Raw genomic sequence first — 17,122 nt, forward strand, 5'->3', positions numbered from 1 at the left:
GTAAAAGGCAGACTCAGTCATGTGAGCTTATGAGTCGTAATAACGGACGTTGCGAAGTTTTGGATGCATTAGCTCATCTCAAAGACAATAGCAGCCTGGTTGAAGGCTCGCCTTTGCGACGACAAAAAAAGAAGAAAAGGAAAGAAACAGAAAGAAAGAACGAGAATTACAGACTTTTCGGGTAACTGTAGGCGTTAAATATGTTTTAACTACAATATTATTGTATACTATATGTGTAAAAAGCATAACAAATGGTCATTCGCAAACAGATAGATCAATGTATAGGTGTGGTTACGGCACCGTATTCACAACAACACAAATGATGGACACGCGCCGAGATGCTCGGAAGTATTTTTTTACTCGACCCCAACACTTCGCGGTGTATAAGTAGCTGGGTTCTGGTAGCGCCCCGTTTCGTACCTCTTCAATAAAAATGAATTCAAGTGTCCGGATCCAACCTCGGCCATTCGCCACAACAGCTCCATGCTCTAACACAGTTTCTGGGAGCCTTCTAGATTACTTTTAGTACGTTCATCATAGCGCAGTATGTGCAGTCAGTGCCGATATATGTTACTGTCTTGCCCGGATTATTCGTTCAGAATGCAGAAACGACACCTGCTCTATACAACATTAAATTGGTCAGTTTTTTTTTCTGCAGCTTGAATGGGTTAAATATCCATTCTTTGAATTTTGTTGTAACTAAGTGACCTTGTTGTCAAATGTTGTCAGCGTTCAAGATGCGGCCGGGTTACGGTTGGTGACGGCGTTTGCTGCATAGTGGAAAAAGGAAAATATTCGACGCGTTTCTTTTTCATCACATAGCGCAAATAAACACGGCCCTGATTACTACACGATACAAGAAAAAGTGGTTATCTTATGTCAAATTTACCGTACAGCTCAAAAACATGAAAGTAGTTTCGCGTTTTTTTTTTATTCTTTCGGGGCGTCGGCTGCCGCAAGAACAAGTTATTACAGCAACTTTCAGTGTCTGCGTTAGGCTGCACTGGGGCGCAGGCGAATGAGACACGACTACGAGACACGTTGCGCTTCTTACGCAAGAAACCAATAAAGGGATGCGCTGATAAAGCCTAAGAGCGCCTCTACAGAGCTTTATCCAACGATGTTGCTCCTAAGCTAAGTGAGGAAGATACTTGCAGCGTAAAGTTATGCACAGATTGGGAGCCGCATATTATGGTACGTAGACGGCAAAAGATGACCTGATCGCACCAAACGATCCAATACATGCGCGTGCGCACTACGTCTAAGAGAAGAATCTGATAATAATAATTAAAAATATTAAATTGTACCTGTAAATTCCGAACATCCACGTCAAGATCAATGCTCGTATTCACATGAACTAGACGCAATAGGTTTACGAGATATGCCCCGGTGCCACGCGCATGCGTGGTTGCATTAGACGCATATGCCTCGCTTCTGTAGGGTTCTACTGCTTCGCACATGGGAATGTAAATCATTATTTCTGCATGTATATAGGAGCTTTAATATTTGCAACGGGGTTTAACGCCCATTGAGCTTCTGTACAAGCTACCATACTCTCTATTTCTGCGATGGTACGTAGAGCAAAATCTGTCCCCAAATTGGCACGGAGAAGGACCGGATATTTTAAAACTGCGGATAAAACCTTAAAATCAAATCAAAGAACAAGAACTTTTGCTTGCGTAAAACTGCTACAACAAACCGAAATTCGGAGGTAGTATGGCAAAAAATTTCGGCGACTATTGCGAAATTTTCTCAATGCGAAATTTGAGCGCAGTTCCATACGTGTTCGCACTTCGCGAATCAATATTTTGTATTATGATTATATAGGTACACAGTTTTACAGCGAAGCTCTTTATGGTATAGGCTCGCGTGCATTTTTTTTCTGCGTCAACAAGAACTATCACCATCAGCAATGGCTCATACCCCCACAAGTAAACAAAATATGCAATGGCTCATCCCCCTCGTGATGCGGAGGAATTTTGAACAAAGGTAGGAACACACACTTATTTATGCACATTTGCGTGGACGACAATATGTATACATGTGTTCAAAATTCTGTCACCTCCGCGCCGTGTACTAAACAGCTTCGCTGGTCATCCTCCTTCACAGAGTGGAATGACTCATGTTTTTTTATTACGAAGAAAACGCTGTGAGTAGCGTAGCTGGCGCGGGCAATCTGTCTCGTGCGGCACGTTGCAAACGGAGCGAAGTGTGGTGCGACCTCTTCGCTAAACGGGAGAGCCACGGCGTGGGTGACGCGTGGGAGTGATTAACAGCAGCCGCCATGCATCTCGTGCAGCGCTTTATTTCCATACAGACGACGCGCGCTGCTCTGGCGCCATGTCGGAGCCCGCAAAGTCCGTCGTGCGCGGCACTACGCTTTTCCTCTCAGGCTTTCGTTCCACCAACGATGAGAGCGGCCCTCCGTCGCGGGGAAATCGTACCACAAGTGTCAGCGGCGACAACAACCAAGGGAGCGTCACATCGAGCCTTAATCGTAGCCGCTCGCCATCGACCCTTGCAGGAGCAGTGATCCCCATCACACACGCTGGTACCGTGGTGTGACCTCAGCAGCTGACGCCGCGGACGAGCGTAGCCATCCCCACCTCACGCACTCTGGCCCCACTCGGAAGCGCAGATGAGATCGCCTACGCGGCTGACGATGCCATGGCCGCCGACAACTCAGCGCATGAGCAGGCCGCCTCCGCTCCGCATCTCCACCGCTCCCGCCTCATGCTCTCACTAGCCTCCTGCTTCACTTTCCTCCTCGCGCGCACTTCTTTCACCTGCCACTGCGCTCCGCGTTCGCTCGGTTACGAGGCATTGCAACTCCGACGCTCAACGCTGGAACGGGTGCCTAAAGGCCACTTTATAGTCCGACGTAGCGTTGACGCGCGTGCCCACTCGGCACGGCGACGCCACGCCAGTGAAAGCGCAGCACTCTATACGACGCGAGGCGTGGCCGATGTATCCGGCGTCCGTCGACGTTCCCCGGCTGCAGCCGGCGCGAGGTGCGACATGCTACATTCCGTGGCGGCCTCGTCACCCAGAATGCACCGCGTCCGCGTCTCGCCCACGGTCTCGCCACTGGTGGCGGTGCGTTCCCCTGCACATTGCAGCGAGCCCGCAGTTTCTTATCATCCTGAAACTGTTAGTTTCGTATGAAATGGACGCTTTCGCGCCACCATAACGTGACGAACCTGGCGTCGCCAACTGCTCAAGGAATCACAAGGAATCACGCGCGACGGCCCCCGTCGCAGACGTTCCGGCACTTTATCCAGCCTTAAACGACACCCAGGCGCTGCCGGTAGGTGGCGCTACGGTAAGTCCTCGCGCCCAATATCTTTCTGCTTTTGACCACATTTTATACCGTTGTCATGCGTTGCAAGGTATTCATTCAAAGCTTTCGGATGAACCTACAAGAAGTGTTATGTAAAAAGCCATAAGTTGAAGAGAAAATGCTTTAATAATTTGATCGGAAACCTGCAACTGCCACAAATATTGCAGATATACTTAGATGCGAGAGGCGCTCTTGGCCAGAGCTATTATTGAGGTGCAAGAGATCCAGCAGGTCTCATTCTAAACGCATCGCACAATCATTTGTGTAGCAATACGTTGGGCAATAGATTGTCCAGTTCCAACGTGCCCATTCTCATGACAAGCGCTGTAAGTGCTGAACAGATATAAGACAGTATAGATAGAAAGAAATCAGTACACCTTTGCTGCTTGGTATGTAGCATCTGGACATCACAATTCGCTCCACATGTGCACGAGCTCGAGCTGGTCAGAGACACGATGGACCGATGCTAAATCTGACCATTTACTGCCTCGAAGCGAGCAAGCGAGCGAAGAAATGGCAATACGGAACCCAATGTGACGTCCTTGTGACAGGAAAAAAATTAAGAAAGGATCTTGCGTAGTCAGTGTCTAATGGCATTCGATACATGAGTAGTACAGTAGCGTTTGCTGTATAATAATAATAATAATAATAATAATAATAATAATAATAATAATAATAATAATAATAATAATAATAATAATAATAATAATAATAATAATTGTTGTTGTTGTTGTTGCAGCTACCGCGCCTAGATTGTCTTGCTTCCCGGCAGGTGGCTATCTCGGAGGCTGTTTACTGAACTAAAGCTGGGGCTAAGTTTTCACTCGGTGCAAGACGGAGCTTCCTATATTAAAGACTTCGTGAACGCTCCCTCCCCTTTGACAGCGAGACAAGCATGCCTAACGAAATTGCACGCGCGGTGCGAACAGTCAAAAAACGCGACTGTTTTCTTTCGTGCCTGTGATTTATGTGTGTCCTTTAAGTGGCGGTTGTGTCCCGCAGAAAGCATACCCACTAGGCCAACAACAAGTGCTGGCGCAAATAGTACTGTGCCACGTCCAATATATGTGAGCTCTAGAATACACGGCGGCACACATGCACATAGCATATGTATGGCTTGAACAGTGACTTCATTCGACAACCGTCGATCGTGCTCACCGTTAGCGTAGTATTTTGTTTATTGCTTACTGCGGAGGTTTATTCCTTCGAAATGGCAAGCCCGGACACTTGCCACGTAATACGCATGCGCATAAATATTTGCCGCAGTGAAGTAAACGGAAAAGACGAGAAGCCAGCAGCAAGCAATGAAGTTAGCGATGGGAGCAAGCAGCGCTCGTTCAGCGTAAATGTTAAGCGCGGTATCTTTGTTTACGGGCCAGATAAATGACCCGAAGAAAGGCGAGCAGCAACATCGTGTCCTCGTAAACGCCTCTCGCGACGTGTGAAGCACGAGAGGTGGGAGTTAGCGCCATGTAATCATGCAGCGACGAAACGAGGGCGTCGCCACTGTTTACGACGTCCTTGAGTTTTCGTTTATGTGTCTTTTGTTCTACCCTCTTGCAGCAAGCCACGCCCATTAACCCACATACATGGCCAGCGCATAGCCCCCGCGCACACGTTTCTTTCGAATGATAAACTTATGATTTATTTTCTATTCTCGCATCACCCATCGAATCATCCGCAGTTCAAAGACTGAGGGATGTGGAAGGCCAACGGACGTTAGCGCGAACTTTTTTCTGGCCCCATTGAACGCGCGCGAGGGCCTCGGGCGTTCCGCTTCGGAGACGCGCGAAAAACAAAACCATTTTCCCGGCAGTCAAACGGAATGCCGCAGAAAGAGGGCGGTGCTGTCATGGGTCTCGCCCCTCTGTCAGTATACAGTTCTGGCAACGCCTTCGTTTTTGCCTTCCATCGCTCTGCCTTTCGTGCCCGAAAGAAGGCGCGTGCTTGAAGCTCGCGAAAATTTTGACTCACGCCTCGTGAATACGACTCTTCCAGTTGTATTTTTTTTATCGAGCTGTTTCTCTGACGTTCGTTCAAAACAGGCGATGATGCATCGGCGTATAGTATGCGAGTCCACGGCGGAAATTCTCGCGGGGTCGTGGCCCCTCGCGCCATCCCATAACTATACACACTTCCGCCCCGATTTGCAGCTTAAAACGGCGCGGGGTCCCGCGCGAAGTTTCGTTAACGGGCCAATAACAAAGCCGAAAAAACAAAACAAAGGCACCACCAAAAAGGTCAGCACCGGCCGCACGCTTTGTTATACCACAGCAGCACCGCACGTAGGCGAGACAAAATGCTCCGAAACTGTGCCACAGAAGCTGCCGCATAACAGCGGCGGAGGCTATACGGGTGCTGCTGGCGCTCCCCCAAAACTGCCCATAAATTCATCCGCCTCGCGGCTCCGTTCGTAGAGCGAGAACGCTGTGTATAGCTGAGCGATATCCGCAGCGCCGTTCGCTCGCTCGGAAACGCGTTTTGGCGCACGCTTGTTTTGTGCCGCGAACGTGGCGATCTCGCGCACACTCGCCCGAACGCGCGTGCTATGCGACGTTCGACGCCTGCGAGTCCGATGCCGTCGACAAACGAGGGGAAACAAATGAAAGAAAGCTTTCACGCGTCATTTGTCTACTCGTCGGCGCAACGGGCGCGCGCGCGCTCGAGTCTCTCTCGCCTCTGGTCGCCATATAGTCGTCGGTTCGTTCGTTTGTATACGCAGCGCGCAGCACCGACCAAACGTAGAGACGATGAGGAGGAGGGAGGATTGAGGAGGAGATGGTAGGGAGGGGGAGGAGCTGGCAGCGGAAACAAAGCGAGCAGCGGCGTTGTTTCGTGCCGCGTTGAGATGAAAGTGCCAAAGGGGCCATGTTTGAAGAAACAATGGAGGGGAAAGAATCGGGCGATGGCCAGAGGGAGAGGAAGTGAAGCGGAGACAGGCGGAAGGAAAGGAACCATCGCGCTGCACGAGGCTTCTCTCTCTCCATAGATTCGTTCGCATTTTATTTCAGTTCGTGCTTTCGTGCCTCGAATGTCCTTGCAGTAGACGTTCAATGGCCGGTTGTTACGACGTGGAGACCTCCGAATGTTTGCTTTCGCTCTATTCCGCAGTGCTCGCGCGGTTGTTCAGCGCGGGCATAGCTCATGCAATGGGCCGTGTAACGCGGCATTGTAGCGTGCGCGTTAAGTGTGAAATGTCCATCGCTTGTTTCCGTTCATACTTGCTAGCTTCGAGGGATCAGTTTGCACTACTGCACGGTGGTTGCACTACGTCACTGTACTGCGCACCGAATGGGTTAAACCAGTGAAAACAAACGTGGCGAGGGAAACTTGTGGGAGGGCATGTTTCTATATATGTGTGGCGTTACTTTCACGTCACCTATAGTTGCCGACTGAGCTTCAAAAGCAGGGACAGTGGAAACTTCATGACGTCAACAAGTGACCGTAACTATACAGCGAGGTACTGCAGTGGATGCTACGTTACATATGTGGTTAGTGAGAGGACTCAGGAAGTTTATGTTGACTGATAGATGTATGTAAATTACGAGCATTCCGTTTGAACGTGCCAGCACATCGTTATTTATTAATTACGAGGTCTGGATCCGACCAGCTGGCGGACTCGATAAGCGTGACGTGTACGACTCGCTTCTGGCATTCGCTGATGAGTTTGGTTTGTTGTTCAGACTGTGAGGTCTATGCAGACATCTGACGCATATGCTTATCCCTGCCTTTCCACCCATTCCTATACCTGAGGGAAACATATGTATAACGTCAGTGCCAATTTCATGGACAGGAAATTAGGAAAATCGCTGATTGTTCGCCGCCTCTGCATCTGTTCTTTGCTTGCATACAGGCTATGTTCGAAAAGTAATGTCAATGAGTCGATTAAAAAAATCTATTAGTCAGATCAGTACAATGCATTAAAATGTTTCAATATAGGCTCCTCCCGCGTTGATACATCGCTTCCAGCGAGATTTCCAGGCATCGAAGGTATCACGGTAGGCCTGTTACGGAATGTCCTTTAGAGCCTTGGTGCAGACCGCTTTGGCTTAGTCAACTGCCCTGAAATGATGTCTTCTCATGGGAATTTTCAAGCGCGGGAACAAAAATAAGACTGGGAGAGTCATTTCAGGACAGTACGGTGGCTGGGAAACCGTTGGCACCTTTGAATTGGCCAGGAAGCGCGACACGAGGAAGGCGGTGTCGGCTGACGCATTGTGACGGTGAAGTTCCTATAGCCGCCCCCAATGTCAGGCTGGGCGGATTAACTCTTCGTTTGAGTCTTTTGCGCACTTTCACATAACATTCGGCGTTTGCGGTTGTATCATGTGGTACCAACTCATGGTGGATGAGAAAGGATGAGAAATAATGCAGAGAAAGGCAGGGAGGTTAACCAGAGGTAGTTCCGGTTGGCTACCCTGCGCAGGGGGAAGGGTTAAGAGGACACAACGACCATGGTCTTGACCTTTGACTTGCTCATTCTGGCCTTTTTTTATGGGCGAGGGGACGCCGAGCTGTGCCACTCGGCACTTTGCCTTTTTGTTTCGGGGTCGAATTCAAACACCCAAGACCCGTAACCTGTGTTGACATTGTCTAAAAAGCGGCGGTCACTTTCACACAAGTACCAAAGTTCCTGGGACGTTTCAATTCGGCGTGATTTTTGGTCGTCTGTTAACACTTTGGGCACGATCTTCGCGCGCACTTTTCGCATCTGCAACTCATTCGTCAAAATGTGGTTAACGGGACTTCTTGGAATGTCTAGTGTCTGTGCAGCTAAAAGGACACTCAAACGAGGGTCTGAGTCCGAAAAATCTCTCACAGGCGTCACATTTTTGTCGGTGATGGTCGCTGATGGTTGCCCAGCACGGGCTTCATTGCTGACCTCGTCAAGAGCTTGTAGAAAGGCTTTGTGTCACCGGTAGACAACGTTCCAACAAACAATTGTCAGTAAATGTCATCTTTAACATAGGAAAATTTTCCACTACGGACTTGCCAAGTTTCACGCAAAACTTGATGCTAATCCTTGGTTCCAACGAGCGGTGCATCACGGCTTGCACTGGAAATGAAGATTAGTGCCACGGGAAAGCCTGTCATTACACTAAAGATGGCCGCGGTTGACTGAGCGACTGCGCGGGCATAAGCTAACATGCCCCTCCACCAATCCCAACTGAACCTATACGCGCTGAGACGTGCAGTCGCTTCACAATATAGTCAATGACATTACTTTTCGAACAAACCCTGTATATGCTATACAGTAGAGTGGCCACTACGGGATCGGATTCTCCGGCATTGGCCTCCAGCTATTGTCTCACTAAAGAGCTGCGGCATTGTTTCGGCGTTCCACCCTTCTCGCGAGTTGAGATACTAAGTTTTACTTTTTTTTAAGTTTTCCCGCGTTGCCACACGCCTGCGATAAAATCAGGTCCGTCACGTTGCCTTACCACGAGGAAGCACGGATTGTTACCGAATGCAACGCGTCTCGACGCATATAGACGCGTATCTCGGTTGGAGATCCCGAGGTTTAAGCGGGCTAAGTTGGTCACGAATTCTCGCACGCGGCGCGCGCTTTCCCGCTGCATGGGGACCGCGGCCGAACACGACCGGCGCTCGTGGGTCAGGGAACCAGGGGTGATTGAGCGATCACGAGAGAATGATGAGATGCGTGCGCGCTAGCTGGCGGGACGGAGTCATTAATAACGAGCGTTACGCGATACGGCCGCCCTTAGACAAGGCGTCTTGTACGTGGCGCTTTCATGACTCGCGCCGCGCGAGCACAGGTGATCGAGGTGTAGATGCAGCCTATGGGGGCGCAGTGTTATGCATGCATGGCTGGACAGTGCATCGTTCCTTGAGCACGCGGCGCGCTAAGAGCGTTCGTCGGGCCATTAATCTGTCATCACAGCTAGATTAATCTGTTACATTCTGGCGCGCGCCAACAGAATGGCCGACTCATCGTGCTTCTCTGTATAGTTTTTGTTACTGCCTGCGCTCCATACCTCGCTTTATTCTCTGAAAAAAAAAAGTTCTCGCTCAGCGTGAAAGAAACACCAAGATCGTCTCACGCGCGTTCTATACTGCGTTCACATTGTTGGAACAATGATCGTTTAACCGTCCGCCTCCTCTCTGAAACTGAGCGGTAAAGATTTTAATAACGAAACCCTTACCATCACTGACAGATCCCTTCTAAGTATCCTTTGTCTGACTCTTTTTTTGTTTCTTTCACTTCTGCGCGATGAGTGAACGAGGAGGAGTCGACAAGATATTGGTGCACTCTATACGATTCTATCAGAACACAATACCCGACTGCATTCGATCGTTTTCGATGCATTCCTACGATATCGCAGGGTCTACAACGAATCAAATGGCTCCCGCACTGAAACCGTCCGTGATTCAGTGCACGCGCGCGCACATCAAAACAGCTGGGCAGGATAAAGGAGGCCTATTATTGGCGAATGAGACTGGTAAACTGTACAGATTTGTCCATGGATTCTTTTAAATTTCTTGCATGTCCCAGGCAACAAACACACGTGCTTGTACAATTGGATGTGTATTTAGAGTGAAAATGAAGAGTGTTGAAGCTACGAAATAACTAAGAGAGACGTCATCTATAAATCATGGCATGTTCTACAAATCGCACCAGTGGAGTGATCGCCGTGGTGCGCGCCGGTGCGATTTTTTCGATGATGCCATGAGATTTTTAACCGTAGAATTATCTAGCGTGTGCCGAAGCATCAGCACACCGGAACATTTGCCTAACACCCCCATTGGGACTCGCTCGAAGAGTCTGGAAAGCTTGCTCGCGCTGCCGTGTGCTGAGTCATCGTTCGCAGAAGAACGCATACAAGCACAGACGATGATGGTGAACTGGGGCTGCTTGCGAGAACATTTTATAACGAAAATAGCAACAAATTTAAGAACGCTTTTTATAGAACACATTCTTGAATTCGTTATTAATTTCGTTACTAAATGTTATTAAAAGATCAAGCCGCCCCTGGATATCACCACCGCAACCCTGAATATGCGTGACCGCGGAGGCGTTGCTCAACTTTTTAGCAGTGACACAATTATAACTGTTATAATTTAACCTCCTTGCTCTATCGAAATTTTTGTGAATGCTATCGCAAGTTTCATACCGATACAGGCCCTGTGCAATCAGATTGTATACGCGCAATACGAATAGTGTACGCATATATTACATATTCGAACCTTACAGAACCGCCGAGTACAGCATTGAATGTGCGACGAATGATCTCTAAATAGCACACGGACTTGACCTGTATGGTTCGATTCGGTGACCACCAATGGTTGTCGCCGATGTGGCTGTCAGTTTTCCTTCGCCTTCTGGCTAAAAATTCGCGCGCATTAAAAAGTTCGCGCTCATTTCGTTCTCCCTTTCCACTGTAGTCCCTACAGGCCCCGTACGTCACTGCTCCGCGACAGTACACAGTATATATGACAGGGTTAAAAGCCCGAGTAAGCGTTCACCTGCGCGTGGATGGTCAAGGGATGTATGTGGCAAGAAGCTTGGGAGCAGGGATGCCGATCGAAGGGTCAGCGCAAGAGAGTACAGACTCGTCTCTCGAGCAAACAGCTGCAGGATCGAATCCAAGCATACAAGGCACATAAGGCCGCGCGAAACTCACCGGCCAGGTAGGACGACCTGCAGGCGACCAGCGACTGCAGGGGAGACTCGAAGAATCCTCGCGGAATAGGCTTCGCCACGACGGGGTAGGAGCCGGCCAGCTGCACGGCTGCCGCCGCCGCTGCTGCCGCGCCGCTGCAAGACACTGCGCACGGACACCGCGCGTGGTTGAGAATGCCTGCCCCGTTACGAAGCGTTTCGACGAAGTATTGTTGTTAACCGAGCAACGTCCAAACACAGTTGCACACCAAGAAATATTGAAACTTGTCAACTTGTATTTCGGGCCATTGAAACTACATATGTTAAAAGAAAGTGAAATGTTATCTCAGCTAAAACCTAATTAGTATAGTATGACGAGTTAATTAGTAACTGGTTTGCTGAGGAATCCGCAACTGAACTCCCTCTCCAGAGTACCAAAAACGCTATGAGTCATGCTTTAAGCTTCCCGCGCTTAAATCACAAATTTTGAGGTTTCGAACTCAGCGCAGCATCCATGTATACGGTAACTTGGGCACTACAAGATTAAGCGTTAAAATGCAACACTAATGATAAGAAAGCTCTTTTTTTTTCCGACAACGTATTACACGTGGAAGCAGGTGTGAGGAATTGTGCGCTAATTAAGATATTTCACTAGATTTTGCTCAGTACCTTTTTAATTAAAGACGTTAGCGCACGTGCCTTAGTTGTGTAGTAGAAACCGGTGAATATCCATGACAAGCACAGACATTTGCGCCAAACATTCGCCTCGCAAGTCGTTGGAGTACCACGAGCCTAGGTGCATGTTATGCAGCTGGGTGCGCGCATATAAAAATGCAAGTTTCTGTCTGAGTGTTTTCTGTTTCCCAAGTGTTTTCGCTGGTCACTGAAACCAATTAGTAATGGAGCGGCATTGTTTCGAAACAGTAGATTAAACGAAATGGCAATTGCTGTGAAATGGCTCTGGTGGCTGCAGCTTCTTATTTAAATTTTCATTCCGTAGACCACAGTTTAGTACCGAAAAAACCGTGGAGACTATATCAAAAAAAAAAAAAAGAACTTTACAGATTCAATTTTCCCACCTCTCCTCTTTATATCTCCTCTTCTGCTAAACTCGCTTCCCCAAGTAGGGTAGCAAACGACGACGCTCGTATGATTGGGCTCTCTACATTTCTCCTTGCTTTCTTTCTCATCGCTCTTTCTCTCTTTCTTTGAGGAAAGATGTTTGCGCTGTGCAATCGGATTTGCCGTATACAACTTGATTGGTGTCTGCCGCCCAATCTCTCCGACAAGTCGAAGCTTTCGATCAACCTTAGCGCCTGCGTTCCCTAGTGGTGAACTTAGACGTCCGGTCCCCTCCTGATAATATTGGGCGCGTAAATTTGGTCGTCACAGCCTTGTCGTTTTATTCTTGACAAAGGAGCCCCCCCCTCCCCCCGCGACGCAACTGCTTCCGGTCGATTACCTTCTATACGGGAAATTGTTTTGCGGAGTGGACAAATAAGTCACACCTTCCTCATACACGAACAGTAGCGAAAAATAAAGAATATAAAAATAAACGATCAATGTATCCTGTACAAACAACAAAAGGACACTCGATGAGTACATCTGGTGCACCTGGTACATCTAGTCTCTATCAGAATCACTTTCAAACTGTCTTTGACGTCAAACCGTGGAGGCGACTGCCGGGCGTATTAAGGAAGTGTATAGACACATAGGAAGGCATTGATTCATCCCGATAAACAACTTCTATTGCGAAAGTCGTTGTTCATGGTTCAGAGGACATAAAATCGGTGTCAGTTTTACGCTTTATTCTCTAGACCAAATTTTTTCTTTTGACCGACTGACATGTTCTTCATTGAAAAACTGGCGTTGTCGAGAAAGCGCTGCGATCGATATAAATTGTATCTGGGTCCAGCATTATTACGATCGAAAGTGCCGCATAATAACAATAATAATAATAACAAAGCAGCAGTGGTGTGGTTCAGAATACCAAGTCTCTACATGGAGGATGTATGGGAACATTTCCGAAATCTCTCCTTTATTTTTTTTTTGTTTTTCACAGGGAATGCTAGACAAAGGGTTTCTCATGCTTCCTTCCTTTTCTTTTTTTTTTTAACTGAGTGAAGTATTGAGAAATAGTTCGAGTCCCTGCGTCAGTGTTTCTACCCAATACAGAAGAGAAGAAAGCGTGCTGTTCTTAAAATTTTATTGCACTTTATCTTTAATTGGGAAAAAGAGCGTACTCTCAAATTCGGTTGCGTATGAAAGAAATTTCGCTCGAGGTCGTTCAAGCGCTTGCTCCGATGATTTTTCGCGGCACTTTTGCCCATTCACCGAGAAAACCATGGCGAGCGTCGTTTCAGTGGGTGCCGAACTGACGTCTTGTGCCAGCTTGTCCCAAGCCTCGAGCACCAGCACACGACAGCCCGTCGCAACAACCAATTAAGCACAACAGCTCCAGCACGATAGCCCACCATAACAGTCGAACACAATGTCGAATCGCACTATCCCATCGCTATAGCGGCTGCGCGACCACCATTTGTGTGCCAAACAAAGCGCTATGCAATCAGCGCAAATGCTACACAGATGTGCATGGTTTCTGCGGATACATTTTTACAACGAGCGTAATACTACACGCAGCTTCTGGCGAGGCTTGCAGTTTCCGTAAACAATGTCGCTATCAAAATAATAATGTGACGGGTTGGATACGCTTTAAGTACAATTACGTGTAAAATCAGATGCATGTACGGCCGTACACAACTGACTGGTTGGTTTCCTCCGATTAAAAACGTGGGCTTTTAACGTTCCCAAACTGCCCAAGTCAAGTTACATTACAAGGCGCACCATTTACTGTTCAGGGCCATCGGTGCAGTGCGAATTGGCCGTGATCGAGTAATGATAGCCTACAGGTCAGGGGAACGACTTGCACCAACGCCCGGGCTAAATTAATTCCTTACGGTTAGCCGGGCGTCCACGCGCCGACTTACGAGCATAGAAAGGAGGAGAATATTGCGAGGTCGTTATTGCCCGGCGTTTTCATAAATGGCCCGGACACCACGCAACCAGAAGGCTTGACGACGCACAAAATTTGAGTCTCGCGATGTCGACACTCTAAAGGCAATTTCTCACGATCAGGAATTTCTAATGAGCTCCAAGAAAATATGTTCTACGTGTTTTTCTTTTCGCCGAAACGCATCGCGACCTACCGTGTTACGAGCCATCCGCTTCTAGTAACCGCGCTACTTTAAAAAAAAAAATATTAATTTTGCGTCGCAGAGTTCATATTTCTTTATTCGGACATGTCGATTACACATACCAGGTCTACCGGCCCATTAGGCAAGTGAAGGGTAACGGGAGGAAAAAAAAAAGAATAAGAGAGCTAAATATTGTCGAGGCAGCGTTATTTAAACCGGCACAACCAAAGGGACAGCGCGCCTGTGGACGGAAGGGGCAAGTATAAAAAAGTGTTCTCAAACGCACGTCATTTGCGGTTGTAGGCGGTGGCATACGTTTTTCGCTGGCCCGCACCTCCGTCCACAGCGCTTAAAGCGCCTGCGTACGCAGTCAAGGAACGCGAGTGTCAAAGTTTGCGGTTCTCACGGAGAATTAACCTTAAACATTAGTGGACTGCGCGCTGGATTTGCTTTTTGACTTTATCAGTAGTCTTGTCTTACTTTCACTGCGTGTTCCTTTTTTTATTTTCTTCGTCTTCTTTCTGTGGACTGAATCTTTTTCGAATTTGCGGGCCGCCTACGCGGCACTTTTGAGAGATTAAAAAGTCATTTATCACGCCACGATGAAAACTGTGCTTCGGTGCGTGCAGCAATTTTCGTACCATAGTTCGTCTTTTACGATTTCCTCTTCGTGTTTGCATTCTAGTTACTTTTTCGTTCTTTATTTTCGTCTTCCGAATGGAAGAGTGTACGCTATTCGATGCAAGCTTCCCTTACGGCGCATCTATCGCACGATTACGCGTGTACGATCAACCCCATAGATTTTTTTTTTCAAATGGGAGGCGCTCTAATCGGCAAAGGTTCTACCTACATGATTCAGCCTTTCCACATCCCGTCGTTTAATTAACTTGTGCAACACCTGCCGGCATTGCTTTAAACAACTGCGCTATTTTCGCAAGCAAAAGTCGAATTTCGAGAAGGAAATAACCAGGTATACAAACCGATGTTATAACCTAGACGCTGTATTACGACTGCATGTAGAACTTATACACTTATATTTTAGTTGTGTATGATGGAGCTGTCAGACTTGAATAACGTGCAACGTTGTGACAGAAATAAATAAACACTTAGGGCTTACGAAGGCGTACTAGCACGGCCGTGTTACAGACATGAGGAGGGCACCAATCGTACTCTTACCCTAAGTGGTGGCTCGGTAAGACATAAATGACGCAAGAAAAAAAAGCGAAAGACGGAAAAAACGAAAGACACTATTATATAGAGTTGCTCTTTAATCTACCACTGAACTCGTGTGGGAACCACACATCACATCGCTACCGAGCAATCAGGCGTGGCGGTGAAACCGCAACTAACTGTCTACTTCCCCCTTCCCAAGTGTAGGGTAGCGAACCAGATGCAACCTGCTTAACCTCCCTGCCTTTCCTCTTCTCTCTCTCTCTCTCTTTACAAAGAAGATCTGGATGGAAATCCCACGATCAGTTTTGGCAGCCGCGCTGTTTATGTACCTTTCCCGCAGTTTGTGAGTTGCCTGGAAATACACGTCTGTTTACGTAATACCTTCACCATTTTCCGCATCGTCACAATAATAATGAGACACATTTCACAAATGACAGCTGTACGAAAGGGTTGGCCTGACCATCGCCTCAATCTTTTCTCTTATTCCTTTCGCTATCGCTTGCGGTTCTACGTCGAATGGCGTGTTACATGCGAAGTTAATGCGCGTGACTTGCTATTAATTAAATGGTGGGAAGGCAAGTTTGATAATCATATGTTTCCTCTGTAGCCATTAGATCTGTGCACCCTGTATCTGCGTCCTACGATTCCGAATGAAATTTCTCCGAAATTTGTGGTGCTTTGAGTTTGTAATGCACTTAATTCCGCTACAAGGGCGTAGGTCGGCGGTGTGTACGCCTGTGTCTTGGTTGAATTTCCCTTTCCAATTGTTCTTTTTTTTTTCTTTCTCAGTGTTGGGCTATTTTTGATTACGTTAAATCGATAACGTCGCGCGTACCAAAGCTCCACAGGGATCTACACGACTGTTGTAGTAATAAAGGGATCCGGGTTAGTACTTTATACCACCTGAATTTCCTTAGCGCGTTCCTAAATCGAAATGATTTGATATTCTCTCGCCACATGGACATGCGTCCTCCGTTGCCGGAGATCGAACCTGCTACATCGCGATCGCGACGAATGCCACAGCCGCTGAACCAGCACGGCAGCTAATCGATGATACTGGGATATAACCGGCCCTTCGGTAGCCCCACTCCATCGCGGATTTTCATCACATGTATAGTAAACGGCGGCAAATGAAGTTGCAGTTGTGAATAGTTGAACATTCATTGACTAATTGATTGAAACTATATTAATTATATTTTCACTCACATAACATTGCGCAGTTATCTTTTTTTTTTTTTTACAAATGCACTCCTCACAGTCCGAAATAAAGGAGTATAATTTTTTCCAGTTCGCTTTGATGTAGATCTATGTTTGGGCGCTGAAGGGTTAAGCAACAGAAAGCTGACAGTGTGAATAAATATTGTCACGTAGTAGTGACGGCAAAGAACACAGCAGCAATACTGTGAATGACGAAACTAACTTTTATTGGGCGAACCTGTGCCCACAAAAACAGGCTGCATTTAAAACACACAATGATAGCGGCGAACACAGTCGGCGATCGTCGAAATCTGATGTGCCGGTCAGGCGCGTCGGCTTTTACACATGAGTAATCGAAGGTTCCAAGGTAATCGCTGGTGCCTGCGTGTCTTCCAGGAAATTCTACATAAGTTGCGTCGCACGTGCAATGAGATTACAAAGGCTTCGGTGACAACAGAAAACGGGTAGAAACAGCGATAACGTTCGAGAAACTTCCAATACATCCGGGTGCGTCCCGCGCCGAGCGATATTTGTTAGACATTGAAAAGCGGTCATCAAAAAAAGATAAACAAGTGCACGAGTCAATATAAATTTGGC

The 17,122-nt window shown here is 47.5% G+C and overlaps 1 protein-coding gene across 1 annotated transcript in view; it reads right to left on the reverse strand.

Moving 5' to 3' along the window:
* Dbx (homeobox protein Dbx) overlaps nt 1-17,122 on the reverse strand; it is an 85,003-nt gene that overhangs the window by 36,084 nt on the left and 31,797 nt on the right. Inside the window, exon 3 of the mRNA XM_075689917.1 lies at nt 10,984-11,127. Coding sequence (XP_075546032.1) covers nt 10,984-11,127 — 144 coding nt within the window. The remainder of the gene's footprint in view (nt 1-10,983; nt 11,128-17,122) is intronic.

The sequence above is a fragment of the Dermacentor variabilis genome, chromosome 4 (genome assembly GCF_050947875.1).
Source record: "Dermacentor variabilis isolate Ectoservices chromosome 4, ASM5094787v1, whole genome shotgun sequence".
Taxonomy (NCBI): domain Eukaryota; kingdom Metazoa; phylum Arthropoda; class Arachnida; order Ixodida; family Ixodidae; genus Dermacentor; species Dermacentor variabilis.